This window comes from Lagopus muta, chromosome 16 (genome assembly GCF_023343835.1).
Source record: "Lagopus muta isolate bLagMut1 chromosome 16, bLagMut1 primary, whole genome shotgun sequence".
NCBI lineage: Eukaryota > Metazoa > Chordata > Aves > Galliformes > Phasianidae > Lagopus > Lagopus muta.
The window spans coordinates 9,600,681-9,616,441 of NC_064448.1; the positions used below are offsets into that span (position 1 = coordinate 9,600,681).

At 43.5% G+C, this 15,761-nt stretch overlaps 1 protein-coding gene across 1 annotated transcript; it reads left to right on the forward strand.

The window, feature by feature from the left end:
- Nucleotides 1–1,166: 1,166 nt before the first annotated feature.
- EIF2S2 (eukaryotic translation initiation factor 2 subunit beta) lies at nt 1,167–11,904 on the forward strand. The gene is made up of 9 exons (XM_048963558.1): nt 1,167–1,321; nt 5,308–5,488; nt 6,380–6,483; nt 7,666–7,801; nt 8,111–8,211; nt 8,641–8,789; nt 9,683–9,739; nt 10,731–10,816; nt 11,426–11,904. The coding sequence occupies exons 1-9, from the start codon at nt 1,307–1,309 to the stop codon at nt 11,599–11,601; spliced, it is 1,005 nt and encodes a 334-aa protein (XP_048819515.1). The 5' UTR covers nt 1,167–1,306; the 3' UTR covers nt 11,602–11,904.
- Nucleotides 11,905–15,761: the final 3,857 nt, after the last annotated feature.

Sequence of the window (15,761 nt, forward strand, 5' to 3'; positions counted from 1 at the left end):
GTGAAAATGAGGGAGGAGAAAAAAAAAAGACCTCAGAAAAAGGTCTGGAGGGGCTGGTTGTGTAGCTTTCAGAAAGGAAGACTGTTGGAACAAGAAAGGAAAGGGCGCAGCAGTATTCCTAAGGACTGTAGGCTGTCCCATGGAGAACAGTGACCCTCAGTGTCCTCGGGGGACACTGCAACAGGCATCCCGTTAACTGGCAGCAGCCAGGATGAGATTTGTCAGGCACTCGAACCGGCTGCAGGGAGAACCTCTGTCCCTTGTGGTTTTTAGAGCAGCTTAGACAAATATGATTTGAGATGACATAAGATATAGCTACCCTGTCTTGGAATAAGTGTAAAACCCACACTATCCCTGACACATGATGAGAAGTGACAATGACATAAGTGCTGCGAATTCCCAGAGAGGTGGTAGCAGGAAAGAAAAGTCATCTTTTCAAGTTGGCTTTTAGGAATTTCTTAGAAAAAAAATACACATATATATTTAGTTATGCTGGAAAAAGCTAAAATTCCTGTTCCGGTAGCATCTCCGGATGGATGGCTTTGCTGTGGGTTATCATTTCCAAGTGAGGCAAGCAGAAAATTGGGTGAAAGGAAGGATGAAGGTATGCAATGGCCACCTGTCTTTTCTTGTAGCTGATAAAAAAGTTAACTGATGCAGCCTGCGTAATCTGCAGCTAATGTAAAAAGGAACAGTACAAGTTTACACCGTGTAATGGGAAGTTATGGGAGGGGAGAAAGTAGACGGTCTGGAAACACTGAGATGTAAAACATCCTGTAATAATGTTTGTGCTGATGGCTCCGTTTGCTTTAGCACCAAATCTGGCATGAAATCGATGACCTTTTAATTTCAGAGCTGGTTGGGAAACAGAACACCGAGGCTTACTTTGTGGTGTCGTGTGTGGACAGCAAATCCTTCCATTAGGGGGAAAATGGAACAGGGTAGAAGTGAGGGGCTGGGAAGCACCTCATGTGAGGTGAAGCCGTGAGCTGGACGACCTCAGAGCGTGTAAACGACACGCATTGACAGGGGGTCGATGAGCCAGCGCCGCTCTTCCAGGCGGGGCCCCGCAGGCAAGCCGGGCCGGAAGGTCTCCAGAGGCGCCGGGCGGCCTCACAGCCCCGCGCGCGACCCGACGGCGCACGCGCAGCTCCCGGCAGGCTCCGCGGCGGGGCGCGCAGGCGCGCTGCGGGGGAGGGGAGCGCTGATGCAAGAGGCGAGCGCGGCGGTCGCGGGCAACGACCGGCAGCGTCCCTGAGCCCCGCCGCTCCTCATCCGATCGCCCGCTCCGTGCCCGGCCGCAGCCATGTCGGGCGACGAGGTGAGGCTCGACGCCGTCGGGGAGGGAGCCGAGCCCCAGGGCTGTGCCGTTTCGCGGCCGGGGCCGCCGCCATGTGGGAGTGTGGGCCCGAGGCCTGCGGCGGCCACGGCGCGGCCTCCGCCCCGGGGCTGGGCCGGGGTTGGGCGGCGGGATCTCGGCCTCTCGCAGGGTCCTCGGGGCCTTTCTCGGGGTCCTCACGGCCTCTCCTCGCGGTGCGGCCTCGCGGCTCCCGGAGCCGTGCTGTATCCCGCACGGCGGGGCCGGGAGAGAAGGAGACGTGCCGGCATCGCGTCCCTAGGGCGCCTCGTGCTCCTTGAGAGATAGCGCTTGACTTCGGTGTTTAACTCTTTTTGCAGCTTTAATATCTCGTCTTTCATTCCTGACAGCTGAGTGGGTCACTTAGCAGGTGATACCAGGCGGTTGTCCAAATGCAGTGGGTTTTGCTTTCAGAGGAGCGTGTGCAGTCGTCTTTGAAGTCTTTCAAATGTTGTGACTGGAGCCATTGGTAACCTCGTTTCAGTCTTTCTCATGGGAGAAGGAAAGCTTTCCATGTGTGAAGCTGTGAGCACCCTGATGGAAGACGTGGCTGGTGGGAAACTGCGCTGACAGAATCCATGAGACAGCTGCTTTTGGTCATTTTTCTTTGGTGTTGGTTCAGATACGTCTGTGGCTTATTTCTGAGCAAAGTATGCTCACTCTAACCTTGGAGACAAGAAACTCACAACTTCTCTGACATAATAAACAGCAAGCAGTGTAATTACAAGTTACTGTAATGGTAGCCGAGACTCGTTATTCAGCTGCTGTGAATGAATATCCGGCATTTTTATGTCTAATTGCGTGGTGATTTGAAGACAGCGCTTTGATTCCAGAAATTAAGACCTCAGCTGCTTTCTGTCTCAGGTGCATTTGTTCTGACACTAAGGTGAGATCAGTGTAGTTAAGTTGCATCTCTGGTTTGCTTCATCTTGCAAACTGACAGAATGAAAGTGGTAGTAGCTAGCTGAGCTGTCACTGTAGATCTTCTGGATAGTGTGTTGGAGAGTGAGTGCACCCATAACTTCTCAGTATGTGGCTGCAAGGAGCCAAGTCACCCGTTAATGGTGAGCTTTTAAGGTGATGGTTGTGTTTTGTTTTTTAAAGCTGCTGAGGAAGAGGATACGTGAATCTCAGAAGGCAGATCTGTAAGTGTTAGACTTCTTTGTCTCGTTTGCATCACAGACTTCTTCCAAGTATGGGCAGTTGCACTGCACCATAGCTTGAAATTTTCAGACCATTACAGCAGGGAAACTGCCTGGTAGAACCAGCTCTTGTCTGAGTGCTGCCCAGGAGTGGCACAGGAGGGACAGCACACATCCTGCTTGTGAGGAGCAGAATTCTAAACCTGCAAGTGATGAGCAGTATGTTAACCTCTAATTATCTAATTAGAAGTCTTATTACGTATCTAAAATCCTACTAGGTGATGACTGAAAGGTTTTCTTGCCCTTTTTGTGAAGCTCCAAAGAAATAATGCTGGAGAAAGCTTTGTTCTGAGCAACTGGAGGCTTTAGGTGTTGATTAGTTATAAAGAACTTAGAATTCTATCACAGAGAGCAGTGCAATGTAGGGATGCCTGTACTGCCTTGGTCTGTGTGTGGTGGACATGCCTATGTTTATTCAGACTGATGAAATGGGATTGTGACCTCTGTAGAATCTTCAGCAAGTGCCACTATTGCAGCAATTTGACGTGGGTTTCTGTCTTGGGAGCTGGACTTCAAGCTGTAATTTTATATGTATTTTTCCTCATCTTTTACTCACTTGATTTCTGTAAAGTGTGGCCTACAGAAGATGAAAATCCATATGGGAATTTGGCTCTGAGAGCTGAAATAGGATGGCAGTTTCTCATTTCTTTGTAGTAAAAGCGTAGGCTTTGGTGTATTTAGCCTGGAGGCTGCAGTCTCTTCAGTGGGCCCACAACTTTTCCAGTACTTTTCATGCTTAGATGGTATCGTAACGCTTTGATTAATCAAGTGTACTGAATAGAAAGAAAGTATGAAGAAATTCCTGAAGTTTCTAGCCCAGGAAGGCAGAAAGCCTGGTTAGCAGGTTGGTTACTTCAAATCATGGCTTGTTTGTTTTTTTTTTTTAAGTCATGTGTGACTTACATAAGATCTAAGCAGGACTCTTAAGTTCTTGATGATCAAAAATAGTTCAGGCATGGATGTCCTTCTCAGGATGTCCAGCTCCTGTATTCAGTTTCCTCAGAGCAGTTAGCCCGGTGTGACCAGGCTGAAGGGTGCAGGAATTGGGTACAGTGGCCCTGTAGAGCCATGTGGGCTGTTGGAGCCATGCACCTCTGCAGAAGGCCAGCTGAAGAGCCACACACCTCTGCTGAACAGATTTTTTCACCATTGGAACGGTCTCCAGAGTCTGAAAGCTGTCCTTAGTTCAGTGTGCTACTGAGGATGTACTCAGTCTCTTGTGGAGACAAGATATACCCTACAGCAGTTCAGGATGAGAGGGCTCTATTTTTTTCATTAGGAAGAGTGATTGGCTCTATGTGGAGTGATTCCTGCTTTGCAATTAGACTCAATTTAATCATCTTATTCCTGCAGCTTCGTGCAAGAGATCTAGAAGACAAGTCTGGAGTCTCTGAAAGTTGCAGCATTCAGAAGAGTCTTGATCTTGAAAGTGGTGTTGGCTTGGTTGTTCCTAAGGCTGTCCACCCTTGCCGATGCAGGCAGCTTTCCTGTGTCAGCATCCTGAGAAGTTCCAAGAGGAAGGCAGCAAACAGTGCAAGCAGTTGTGCATGCTGGGTGCTCCGCCCTGTGGGAGCATGATTCATGCGTGTGCCCGAGAGGGAAGGCAGCCAACAGGACTTTTTAGAAAGCCATTCTAAGCACGCTGTGTACAACTAAAGGCTCACTGCAGCAGCCTGAAAGCCTCAGGCTTCTGTGGGCATTTACATGGTGCTGTGTACTGCATCTGAGTCTCAGTTCAGAGCCTTTATGAGATGTATCTTCAATCAGAAGAACATCACAAAAACGTCACCTGTAGGAGAATGAAAAGTACGAGGAAAAGATTGCTTTATGGAAAGCAAACCTTTGAGGATGTGATGAAAAAGAAGTAGGAGAATTTCTCATTTGAAATGGTTGTTATTCTGAAAGAGGGGTATTCATGATCCTAAATTTTACCTAAGTTAAGAAACAGCAGGAAGCTATCCCGTGTTGGGGAAGTGAAGAACTTGTGCTGATTGTCTGAGGTATCCAGATGATGAGTAGGTTAAAAGTCATTCCTGGGTTAGTGACTAGCTGAAGCAAGCTGCTCTGTTGGTTGAGGACTCCTCAACAGCTTGGAGGTGAGACCTTTGCTTTTTCATAGTACTGAGCTGACACAGGCTGTAGCCTCGGCTTCTTGTAGGGTTCTCCCTAGGCCAGAACGTTCTTGTCAAGAGGGTTGTTGGTAAGTTTTGCCTTTTAATCTATCTGGAAATTACTGTGCTCAGTGTGATGGGTGTTCTTAATCCTGTGAGTGTGTAGTGCTGAGTGGCACAGCAGTTGCTTCACGTGGCCTTACTTCAGTATCAGAGTTCATAATGACAATGAAATGGAGAAGTTTCTGATCTGAAAGGTTCACAGCTGCAATATATTTTCAACTGAACTGGTACATAGGTAACAGGAAACTTGAGTAATCTTAGCCATGTGGGGAAGAGCGGCAGAAGTGGAAGCTGGTGAGTGATCTTCTGACCTTTTCTTTCTCTCATCTTTTAAATCCTCTTTTTAGTTATGCCTGGGAAGAAGATCAGCTATATTTTTACAGCAGCTCAATTTTTGAGGCAGTGAACTTGTATTGCATTGTTGCAGGTACAGAAAAATTCTGGATTGAGAAGGGAGCTGAAGGACAGATGGGTTAACATAAGAAACGCGGAGGGAAGCTTGAAGATTTTAGAAATGGTAAATGCCAGGTGATGCCAGGTCATTATATTGCTAATGAACTCTTGATTTTTATAGATGATTTTCGATCCTACTATGAGCAAGAAGAAGAAGAGGAAGAAGAAGCCGTTTATGTTGGATGAGGAAGGAGCAGATACACAAACAGAAGAGACTCAGCAGTCAGAAACAAAAGAAGTTGAACCAGAGCCAACAGAAGACAAAGATGTTGAAGCAGATGAAGAAGACGGCAGGAAGAAAGGTAAAATGAATCTCTAGGGGGCCTCTGTATTTTGAGACTGGAAACCCCATTTCGAGAGCATGGTATCATAACAAATAATGCTGAGTTTCTAGTTTAGGAGCTTGTCAATAGTAATAATCTCTTATTTGAGAAACCTGATTTGCTTCTCCTGCCTAAAACCATGTTCACAAACATACAGCTCATGTTAATTCTGCTTTTTTTTTTTTTTTTTTTTTTTTGACTCAAATAGAATCACTGTGTGAGACCATGGAAAAAGAAGCCCTAAAACAGTTGTAAATTATTCTGGATGCAGTTGTTGCAATATTTTTCCAATTAAGCTGTAATGTGAATAATAGAGATATGGTTAAAAGGCTTTCTAGTTTTTGGGCAGCTGTGAATGCAACAGCAAGACTGTTACTCATAATCTTTTTTGGAAATAAGCTTATGTGTGTATATGTGACTTGGCCTTTAAGTTGAGACCAATGCCATTTCAAGATGACTTGAGTAAAGGAATGCTATGAACTTAAATCCATTTTTTTTTTCTTGTTAAGATTGGTTCCAACCATCAACCAAAGAAACTGTGCTTTTCTCCTGCAATTTTCTTTTAGCTTTTCCAGTGTTTCCAAAATAATTTCAGAAATAACTAATTCCTCTTGTGTAACAGAAAGATTCAACACTTGAAAATAAGAAAATGCAGTTGTAAGATATGGAAATTGTAAAACAGCTCTTGCAGTGTCTAGGGATAGATGAGAATGACTTCCAAAACATGAAGCACATCTGTAGGAGCTGCAGATTACTGTTTGTTTCTTGCTGTCATGTTCTGAAGACTTTGGGTGTGAATTGGAAACCGTGAAGTCTGAACTGTTGCTGTGGTTGTTAACATCTGTACCTTTGCCAATCATTTGTTGTTAGATACAACAGATGACTTGGATGATTTGAACTTCTTCAATCAAAAGAAAAAGAAGAAGAAGCCGAAGAAGATATTTGATATAGATGAAGCAGAAGAAGGTGTAAAGGTTTGTTTTCATTACCAGGCCATCTTGTCTTTTGCCAGAAACTTTCTTGCTTTCATTTTTCTGGGGATTGTCTGGAGAGGAGCTGTTTCCTATCTGACATCTCGTCTTGGTGCAGTTAACAGGAATCTCAGTGTGTCCTTCCTGTGTGGTAATTCTGCTGAGTATGTTAATGCACAGAGACATTTGTCTGGAAAGGAGAAAACGTAACAGATATTTGCAGTAAGCCAGTAATTCTGTGACTTGCAGGAAGGGCAGATTATCGCCTAGGTTAGCTCCCTGATGAGGTGAGAGGAAAATAGATGATGTCAGACTGCACACAACAATCCTCTGAAGGCCACTCTTCAAATAAAGGTTATTTATCTGCTTTGATTTGTTTTTACTCTCGTGTTTTCTTTAGAAATGGTTGGCTATCGTTCTGTGTTCCAGAAATTGTGCGAGGTATTTTTACTCTTCTCAAGTTTTGTTCCAAGTCATCATTTAGTATCACGTGTCAGTGTCACTGGGAAACCCAGAGAGCAAGAGAGCAGATAAATGTTATGTTACACGTAGACCTGCTATTGGATTTTGCCTTCTGCGGAGGAAAAGCCCCTCTGATCTGACCCGGATAGCCCAAATGCTTGCTGTGTTCTCTGTGGTGCAGGAACATGCCTGCATCCGGGAAAGGATTGTGGTATCAGAGCTAGGAAAGGAATGTGATAAATTAGACTTGTGCAGGTAGCCCAGCTTTGCTTCTCAGTAGTGTCCGTGGCTCGTAGGGGGTTTTGTTCCCCTGCACCCTGACATGCTGCTGCCTTTAGTGAAATACAGTGTTACCTTGTTTCTGATCAGCCAATGTTAACTTGAAGTTTCTTGTCTGCATTCATTGTCTACAAGGGAGCAGTGAGTTCCAAAGGAAGTAGCATAGACTAGATACAGTTTCAATGCAGAACTGTGGCATGTGGTAGGTGCGTGTTCCTTGTAGCTCAGCTTGACATTTGAAAAACGTGTCCCTGTTTAGTGCAGGGCTCTCCTCAACAAACTTTAGTTTCTGTTCTTTTCTGTATGTTTCAGGACTGTGGTAGGTAATGCTAATCCTTATACTGGTAGCACACTATACTAGATGGTTTCTAATGCTGTATAGTGAAGATTTTTATGTTTAATACTGGATGCTGCAGTCTTAATTTTTATTTTTTTTTTTGGTAGGAATTAAAAATTGAGGGAGATGTGCCAGAGGTGGTAGAACCTGAAGATGACCTTGACATCATGCTGGGCAATAAGAAGAAGAAGAAAAAGTTTGTGAAGTTTCCAGATGAAGATGAAATATTGGAAAAGGATGAAGGTAAAAGTATAATGTAGTTAATCCAGTTTTGAAACTGGAAAGGCCATTTTGAGGGTGAATAACTTGCTTGGGTATCTTTTATTCTAAAAATTAATTTTGTTACTCTTATCACTGTCATGTTTATCAGAAAAATCTTCTATGGAAGGAGCCTAAATCCCCCATTAAATGCTGGTAGCCCTTCTGGCCAGATGAAGAGAGATTTCACATCTCAGTAAAATCTTCTGTTGATGTACCTTTGCGAAATGCTGTGCACTCAAGGTTAAGTAAATGGTTTTTTTCTTAATGAATCCCATACAACTTTCTTTCCAGCTTTTGAGGATGAAGATAGCAAAAAAGATGATGGCATTTCTTTTAGCCTTCAGTCAGGACCTGCGTGGGCAGGCTCAGAAAGGGACTACACATATGATGAGGTAATGTTAAAAGGCTTTCAAGGTATCTTTCATGTTAATGTGCTATGTCAGAGCAGAGCCTTACGTTCATATGTCCTCCTTCCAACTTAAAATTAAAGGCTTCTACTCAGACGCTTGTGAACACAAAAATAACAAAAGAGCATCTTTTGTCACAGTTGACTTTTGTATGGGGCACGTTAATGATATTTAAAGTGACTTCTGCAAGCAGGCTGGGGTACCTGGAGGTTATAAAGTAAACTCCTGTGAAAGCATCTTTCAGTCTTTGCATTTATCAGGACATTTTAACTGTGTTCAGAAGCTTTCAGGAAGATGCTCGTGGGCGAATTTGGTCTAATACTCATTGATGAATGCTATCTCAGGATTTTAGAATGATGTACTGCAGTGGGAATGTCTCGTGTCGCTTGAATGATGATTTGCTTGTTTTTGCAGTTGCTCAATAGAGTATTTAACATCATGCGGGAGAAAAACCCAGATATGGTAGCTGGAGAAAAGAGGAAATTTGTCATGAAGCCTCCGCAGGTGGTGAGAGTAGGGACCAAGAAAACATCCTTTGTCAACTTTACAGATATCTGCAAATTGTAAGTGTTGCTCTTAACGTTTGTCAAGCATAGTAGAACTTCCTGTGCTGTTAGCTATTGAATATGTGCTTTTTGACAGAAGACAGACCAAAGTGGAAGCTATCTTGGCACACTGTTCATTTCCTGGATTTTTTTCTTGGTACAGCGTTTATGAAGACGATGGAATTTCTTACTTTGTACTTTATCACAGAAATGACAGAATCACCAAGGTTGGAAAAGACCTTCAGGATCATGCAGTCCAACCATCAAGTTGGACTTCGGTTACCAGTAGGATAGGCATCATGGATCTTGTGGGCTGAAACACTTGTAGCAAGTTTGTAGTTGGGTCTCCAGTGGCGTTTATTTGCAAGGCTTCGGATACAGGAGGAGGGATGAATATTCCTTCTAATTGTGAGATAAGCTGCAAGTGCTGTTCTCTTGATAAATCCATGGAGTTCAGTACTGTTATTCCTATGCTTCTTGTCCTAATTACTTCAGTTCATTGTGGGCGCTTCCAGGAGCGCACATCTGTTTTGTTTTGTAGGTGTCCAGACAAACATACTGAGTATCTGCATGATAGGCTACAGTAGAATTTGAGAGGTTGCTATCAGTGCTTTTGCAGAGCACAGAGGATAGCAAAGGGGTTGAGTGGCAAATCTGAGATACACAAAATTTGCTTTCAACTTAATTTCAGTTATTCCTCTCTAATTATGGCATGTGTGTGTGCATGTGTGTGGACTGTTCAACTTTCCTGTGCCCTCAGTTCATTGTCTGCCTCTGCTGTTTGGTACAGGCCCTCTGGCACTGCCCTTTTAAATTGGATAATTTAAGATCATTTTCGCCTGCCATTTCTATATAGGTATCAAATTTGTCTGGAGGACAGAGGTTAAAGATATCCTTACTTTTATTTTTAGATTACATCGTCAGCCAAAACATCTCCTGGCATTTTTGTTGGCAGAATTGGGTACAAGGTAAGGCTATGGGGCTGTAAGTCGTGTATGCAGGAAGCAATGGCAGGGTAGTTGTCATTGATCGAGTGTAAGATTCCTCATTTTAGATCTGTTTATATGTGCTTGAACATCAGGCTCTCCTTTCCTACACCCAGATGCTGTGCTGGGTGATTGAAGAGAGGGCAGCTCATGGAAGAGGCAAGCTCTCAGTCCTGGGGACAGTTAGGATAACACTTTGGATTTGTTAACCAGGACTTCTTTCAAAAAATGATCCAGTCACAGAGCTGATTGACTCAGTTGGTGAGGATGGCTCATAATTACCTTAAGGCATGTAATTGCTAAGGAAGAGAGAATATCTGCCCATCTGATAGAAGTTTTGAGGGCCTGTAGCTAGTCACTCTAATGCCATGCATAAAATTCTCTTGTCTTAGCATAAAAAATGCTTGTGCTTTTAAAGGCCTTTGATACAAAGGATCTCATGTTGTGATGATGTACTTTCTTGTTGTCCATTCCTTTCTGTCTTGCGGATTCAAACACTGTTATGTAGACATACAGAATCAAGCCATCTAATTGCAGTGTGGATGTAACAAAGTCTCACTTCAGTTTCAGATGATTTGGAAAAAAAACTTGCAAACTGTAGTCTGGAAATGTTCAGTTTATTGTGTCAGGGTGGCTAGGAGAGGGTCTTAGGCAGAATAGCAGAGTTGTCTTGGTCACTTCTGTGAGACAAGCAGGTACTGATTCTCAGTTCTTGATTTGGCAGCTTCACTACAAAACTGATCTCTCAGTTGATCTTGTTTTTATTGCAGTTAGCATTGTGTTTGTGTGACCTTTGTGTAGATTTTAAAGTGCTGTCAGAATTTTACATGCTATTTTCCCCATGAAGTAATTCTGGCTTACTTACCTTGAATGCATCACTTATCTCGCTTCACGTTCCTGAGTTCATACACTTTTTAACATTTGATGTCTTTTGTAAATCAATTACTTCACATTCCTTTTTCTTTTAACCTAGTGGCTCAATAGATGGTAACAACCAGCTTGTAATCAAAGGAAGATTCCAGCAAAAACAGATAGAAAATGTCTTGAGAAGATATATCAGTAAGTGTGATTTCCTTTTCCCCTACAGCTTTCTCCCAGACCCCATTTGGTGACTAGAGGTCTGTGTATAGCCCACAGGCTCCTGCATATTTGCATGTTGTGGAGAGTCTGTGCTAACAAGTGGTGGTTTTGCTGTTACTTTATAATGGGATAATGCAAGTGAAGGTTGATGTACTGTATTATAGCAAGTACCTGGGCAGTAATCTGTCCTGGCACTGAAATGTGCCGAGGAAAACAGTGCAAGTGATTGAGACAGTGCTGTATCTTCACAAGGTTTGCTGATGACTGGGAATGTATTTTCAGCAAAGAAAGTCATGGGGAGCCAGAGAGAAGCTTGAACTGATGGTCATTTTTAAAGCACTGGTGCCTCTGCACGATGTACCAGATGAAACCCTCTCTTTGTTAACCTGGGAGCTGGGAGGAATTTTTAGGTTATCTCAACCTCTGTGATTTTCACAGTAAGCCCTTCTAATTCAGTAGATCAATTTAAACAGCCTTTGAGAACAACTGTTAAACTAAAGGCTGAAGAACTGGTGGAGTGTGTCTGTCTGTTTGTTTCCTGCTGGTGATTCATGACCTTTTAACTGGAACTCAATTCCTTTCCTGCAGAGGAGTATGTCACCTGTCACACGTGTCGGTCACCAGACACGATTCTACAGAAGGACACCAGGTTATATTTCTTGCAGTGTGAGACTTGTCACTCCCGCTGCTCTGTCGCCAGCATCAAAACTGGTTTCCAGGCTGTCACAGGCAAGAGAGCACAGCTCCGTGCCAAAGCTAACTAGTTTGCTAATCAACACTGGATTTTGCAAAGTGTTCTGGGGAGATACGACTGGACAGGTTCGCAATCGGAATGGATTTACTTACCATTGTATTAAAAAAAAGATTGTAAAAACTACAAGAAATTTGGCTTTTGATTGATTGGTCTGTGAAATCCTTGCAAGTTGCAGATCCTCAAGCTGTTCACATACATTTGCTCATTGAATATATTTTACCAACTGTAAGGAACGCGATGGGAAAGGAGGTGCTTTTTAATCCATTCAGACTTCTGTAAAACACAAGATAAATTAAAGATACTGTAACAGTGAGCGTCTTCGATTTGGGTTTTTCCTTTAGTTTCTGCTCTAAACAGTTCCTGGGAATGGTGTTCTGTTCTGCAGATCATGTCACTGAGCTGTGCCCGAGACTTAGATGGAAGGTTAGCATTATTTCAGTTTTGTGTAAGGAGTCGATCTTTAGGTAGGCTGTCGTTAAGCAGAGATGAGTCGCAGAACAGGGGTGATGTACCACCATAAGAACTGCTTGTGCTTTTGTAGCCACTTTAGAATGGGAACATATTGGCCACAGGCAGTGACATCAGGACAGGTTGATGCTGCTTTATTAGCAGACCGTAGCTTGAGCTAGTTCAGACACCGTATGGATGCTGAGTCTTAACACAGAATTGATAAGCTATCATAAGCTTTCATAGTATCACAGTACTAAATTTTGCAATTTCCAATAGAGAAATGTTTATATTAAGTCCTGCACTCTTCATCACTTTAAAAATATATATTTAAATGCAGCAAAAATAGAAAAGTAGGTGACATCGTTGATTGATGGCTGCGACACACTTCTGGGTAAATCTTGAATTTATGGAACGTACTGCCAAGGAGTTTGTATTCCAGAATAAGCAGTGTCACCTCTTGGTTGTAAGTCAGGTACCTCTCTCCACTAGCAGCCAGCATCAGTAATTGTGGGGGGATGCACACAGTGCTGCCCTAACTTGTTCTCTCTAGTGCTGCAGAACTTTTCTTACAGTTGCCAAGTACAAAGATGCAAATGGAGGGTGAGCCCTTTGTGAGTACTGTACGGGGGGGGCTGGGAAATAGGTAGAAGTTGTTTTCATTTAACCCATCTATAAAATGGTGCAGTCAGGTTGAGGTGCAGTAGCTCAGGACTGTTGGCTTGCATCCCTGCGGCTTTGCAGAGTTGCTTCCTCCTTTGGGAAAACTGTGGTGATTGTGAACACGAAGTATCCGAAACTGAAGGGTTTCTACGAAGTTCTAATCTTTGTACGTATGTTAATGCACAGCACAGTTTTGCTGGGAAGTCACTTACTGCTATTTGAAAACTTGACAGCACTGTAAGGCAAAAATCAAGATTTTTATAGTTGGTTTCTTAAAAGCATTATGAATTCCAAGTGAGCTATAACAAATGTTGGATGTATCTTAAAGTGAATAAAGCCAGGATCAGTGCCTCTTGTAACATTATTGTTGCATTCTTGTTTTTTTTCTCTAGCAAATAGGCATTCTCCTGTTGGCAGTAAAACTGGGGAAGTGCTGGTTGCCTTCTTCTTTCAGTGACCTACTAAAATAACTAAGAAACAATTCACTGCTCTTTGCATGCGTGCTTTCCTGACTCAAATAATTTTATTGTCTGTAAAAATTCATCATCCATCTTAAAAATGCAAGCTGAGGCTGATTTAGTGGGTTAAATGCAGAGTTCAGTTTCACTAGATTTGGATCAAAGCATTTGTTAACATTGAAGTAAATCAAACCCATTGTATGTGAGGTCTGATGACTATGGGCACTAAATAGGTGTATTTTGTCTCTCGACATGAAAGCCACCTGGTGTTGGTGTTGATGGCTAATGGAGTGGAAAACCTCTTGATGTGGACTTTGCTGGCACGTAAGTCTGCTGTGTCCAGGAGCAGATACTTATTTATTGAAAGCAAACATAAGAACCTCCACTTTCTTACCAGTGTACCTTCAAAAACAAATATCATCCACTGTCTGTGTTTTGTGCCTATTGTTGCATGCCAGGCTGATGGGTTTGAAGTACAGTCCTGTGTTCAGAGGCAAAAAAAAAAAAAAAAAAAAAAATGGGTTTTGTTGTACTGCTGAATGTAAGTAAGCAGCTTAGAAATGGATTTCCTAACAGAGCAAGGTGCAGCTTTGCCACGGGCCTGTGTGCAGGCATGGATAACTGGGAGGCAAACAGTTCTGTTTCTACATGCTTTCCTCAGTGAGATGCAACTTGGCTGCATGGTGCTGGTGGAGATGTGGGAGCTGGATTTTCATTTGGCACTGAAGGGAATCCCTGTTTGAGTGGGCTGGGTAAGAGCTGAGCAGTTAAGAGCACAGTGATGCAGTTGGGTTGCTCTTCTCCACATCTTCTGTATTTGTGAGCTTTTATGCTTTGTTTAAGTGATCTCAGCTATTGTAGGCCTGTTCCTTTCAGTAGCGAAGATGCAACACCTCCTCCAGCCCTGACCATGAAAGTCTGAAAGCCATCACTGAAGGTCCTAGGAGAGCTATAGAGTCATTCTGTGGTTAATCAGCCTGAAATTTACTGATATCCTTGCAAGAAGAACAATGTCTTTTTAACGTATTTGCCAGGTAAACACCTCTGTTGTGTGTACAGGGAGCTGAAACTCAAGGACTTGCTTCTGTCATCACATAATGGGTAAAATGGAAACAGACCTGATTCCCTGGTTTGCTGTGGTGGCAGTGGGATCAGCTACTGATGTCATGTGGCTCTGAATTAACACTACTATTAAAGTAAAATGGGTGGACCTAAGCACACCTTATGGGAGCATCTGTCTGGAGCAAGGATTTAAAGCAGCAGTGTTTTTTATGACCTGAAATGATGTGAAGAAGAACGAAGGAGAGGCGCTTGTGAGAAGTTCCTATGGTCTGTGAGGCTTCTGGTCACAGCTGTGTTTGGTTCATCAAGGATTGTGTTCTCCAGTCATACACCCTGTACCCTGGAATCCCCGGTTTGTGTCAATTTTGTGCCCATTTGACAGGGAAATGGTCATCTGAGATGAGCAAGGGGAAAAAACATGGGCTTAAAGGGTGCTGAAAAGAGAGGGAGGTTTATCACAAGTTGCAGAGGGTGCTCTGTGGTCAATAGGGTGAAAGCACATCTGCTGGTAATCTGGCAGAGGGTGGATGAAGTAGAAACTGCAGGGAGGTTCTGCAAGTCAGGAGAATGAAGTTGTGTGTGATGCTGACAGCTGCATTTGTAATAATTTATCTGTAGTGTTTTGAATAATGTTCTCCATGTATCTGTGCTGCCTCTCTGATCCATGCTTTTTCCAGTGATGTATTCCAGATTACTAGAAGAGGATCCAAGAAGCTGAAGGCTGAGCTTTGAGAAGGAATTGAAGGCAGATGTTTAGCAGCAAACACAAGAGTTACCAGTTCAACATCAGTTTGCTCGGACAACAAACTGCAGAGTCACATGAGTTTGCTAGATAATTGCTTTTTTTTGTTTGTTTGTTTTACACAGAGGTCAGACACAACACAAGATGCTCTGCTTTTCCAACACAGCACAGGAGGCCCGAAGCTGAAGTCTGTAGTTGCTTGTAGTTGCTACGTGTTGGTGGAGGTTGGGTTGGACACGTGCAGCTCTATCGCATGTTCTTTCTGCATGCACAGGGCATGGTGGCAGTTAACACAGCTTGTTCCTGTCCCATGTACCTTTCTGTCTGCCTTGGAAAAACTAATCTCAAATCCCTTTACCAGGAGAGGGGTGAGGTGCTGGAACAGCTGCCCAGAGAGGCTGTGGATGCCCCGTCCATCCCTGGAGGTATTCAAGGCCAGGTTGGATGGGGCCCTGGGCAGCCTGGGCTGGTATGAAATGGGGAGGTTTGTGGCCCTGCGTGTGGCAGGGGGGTTGGAGATTCGTGAGCCTTGAGGTCCCTTCCAACCCTGGCCATCCTATAATTGTATGGAATGCTTGTTATTTGAGTTGATAGCTGAAAGGGCTTAAGATAAACCATAGAATGAGGCAGAGAAGTGGCAGTGCTGCTTTAGACAGAGGAAGTGAAGCTACACACGGAAACATTGCTGCTGGTAGACCTGAGGCTTTTCTCTGCAGGAAGAAAAATGCTCTCTCCTTTCCCTACTGCTGTGACCACACTGCTCCTCACTGTGCAGCTGTTCATCTTTCTTTTTGTGCA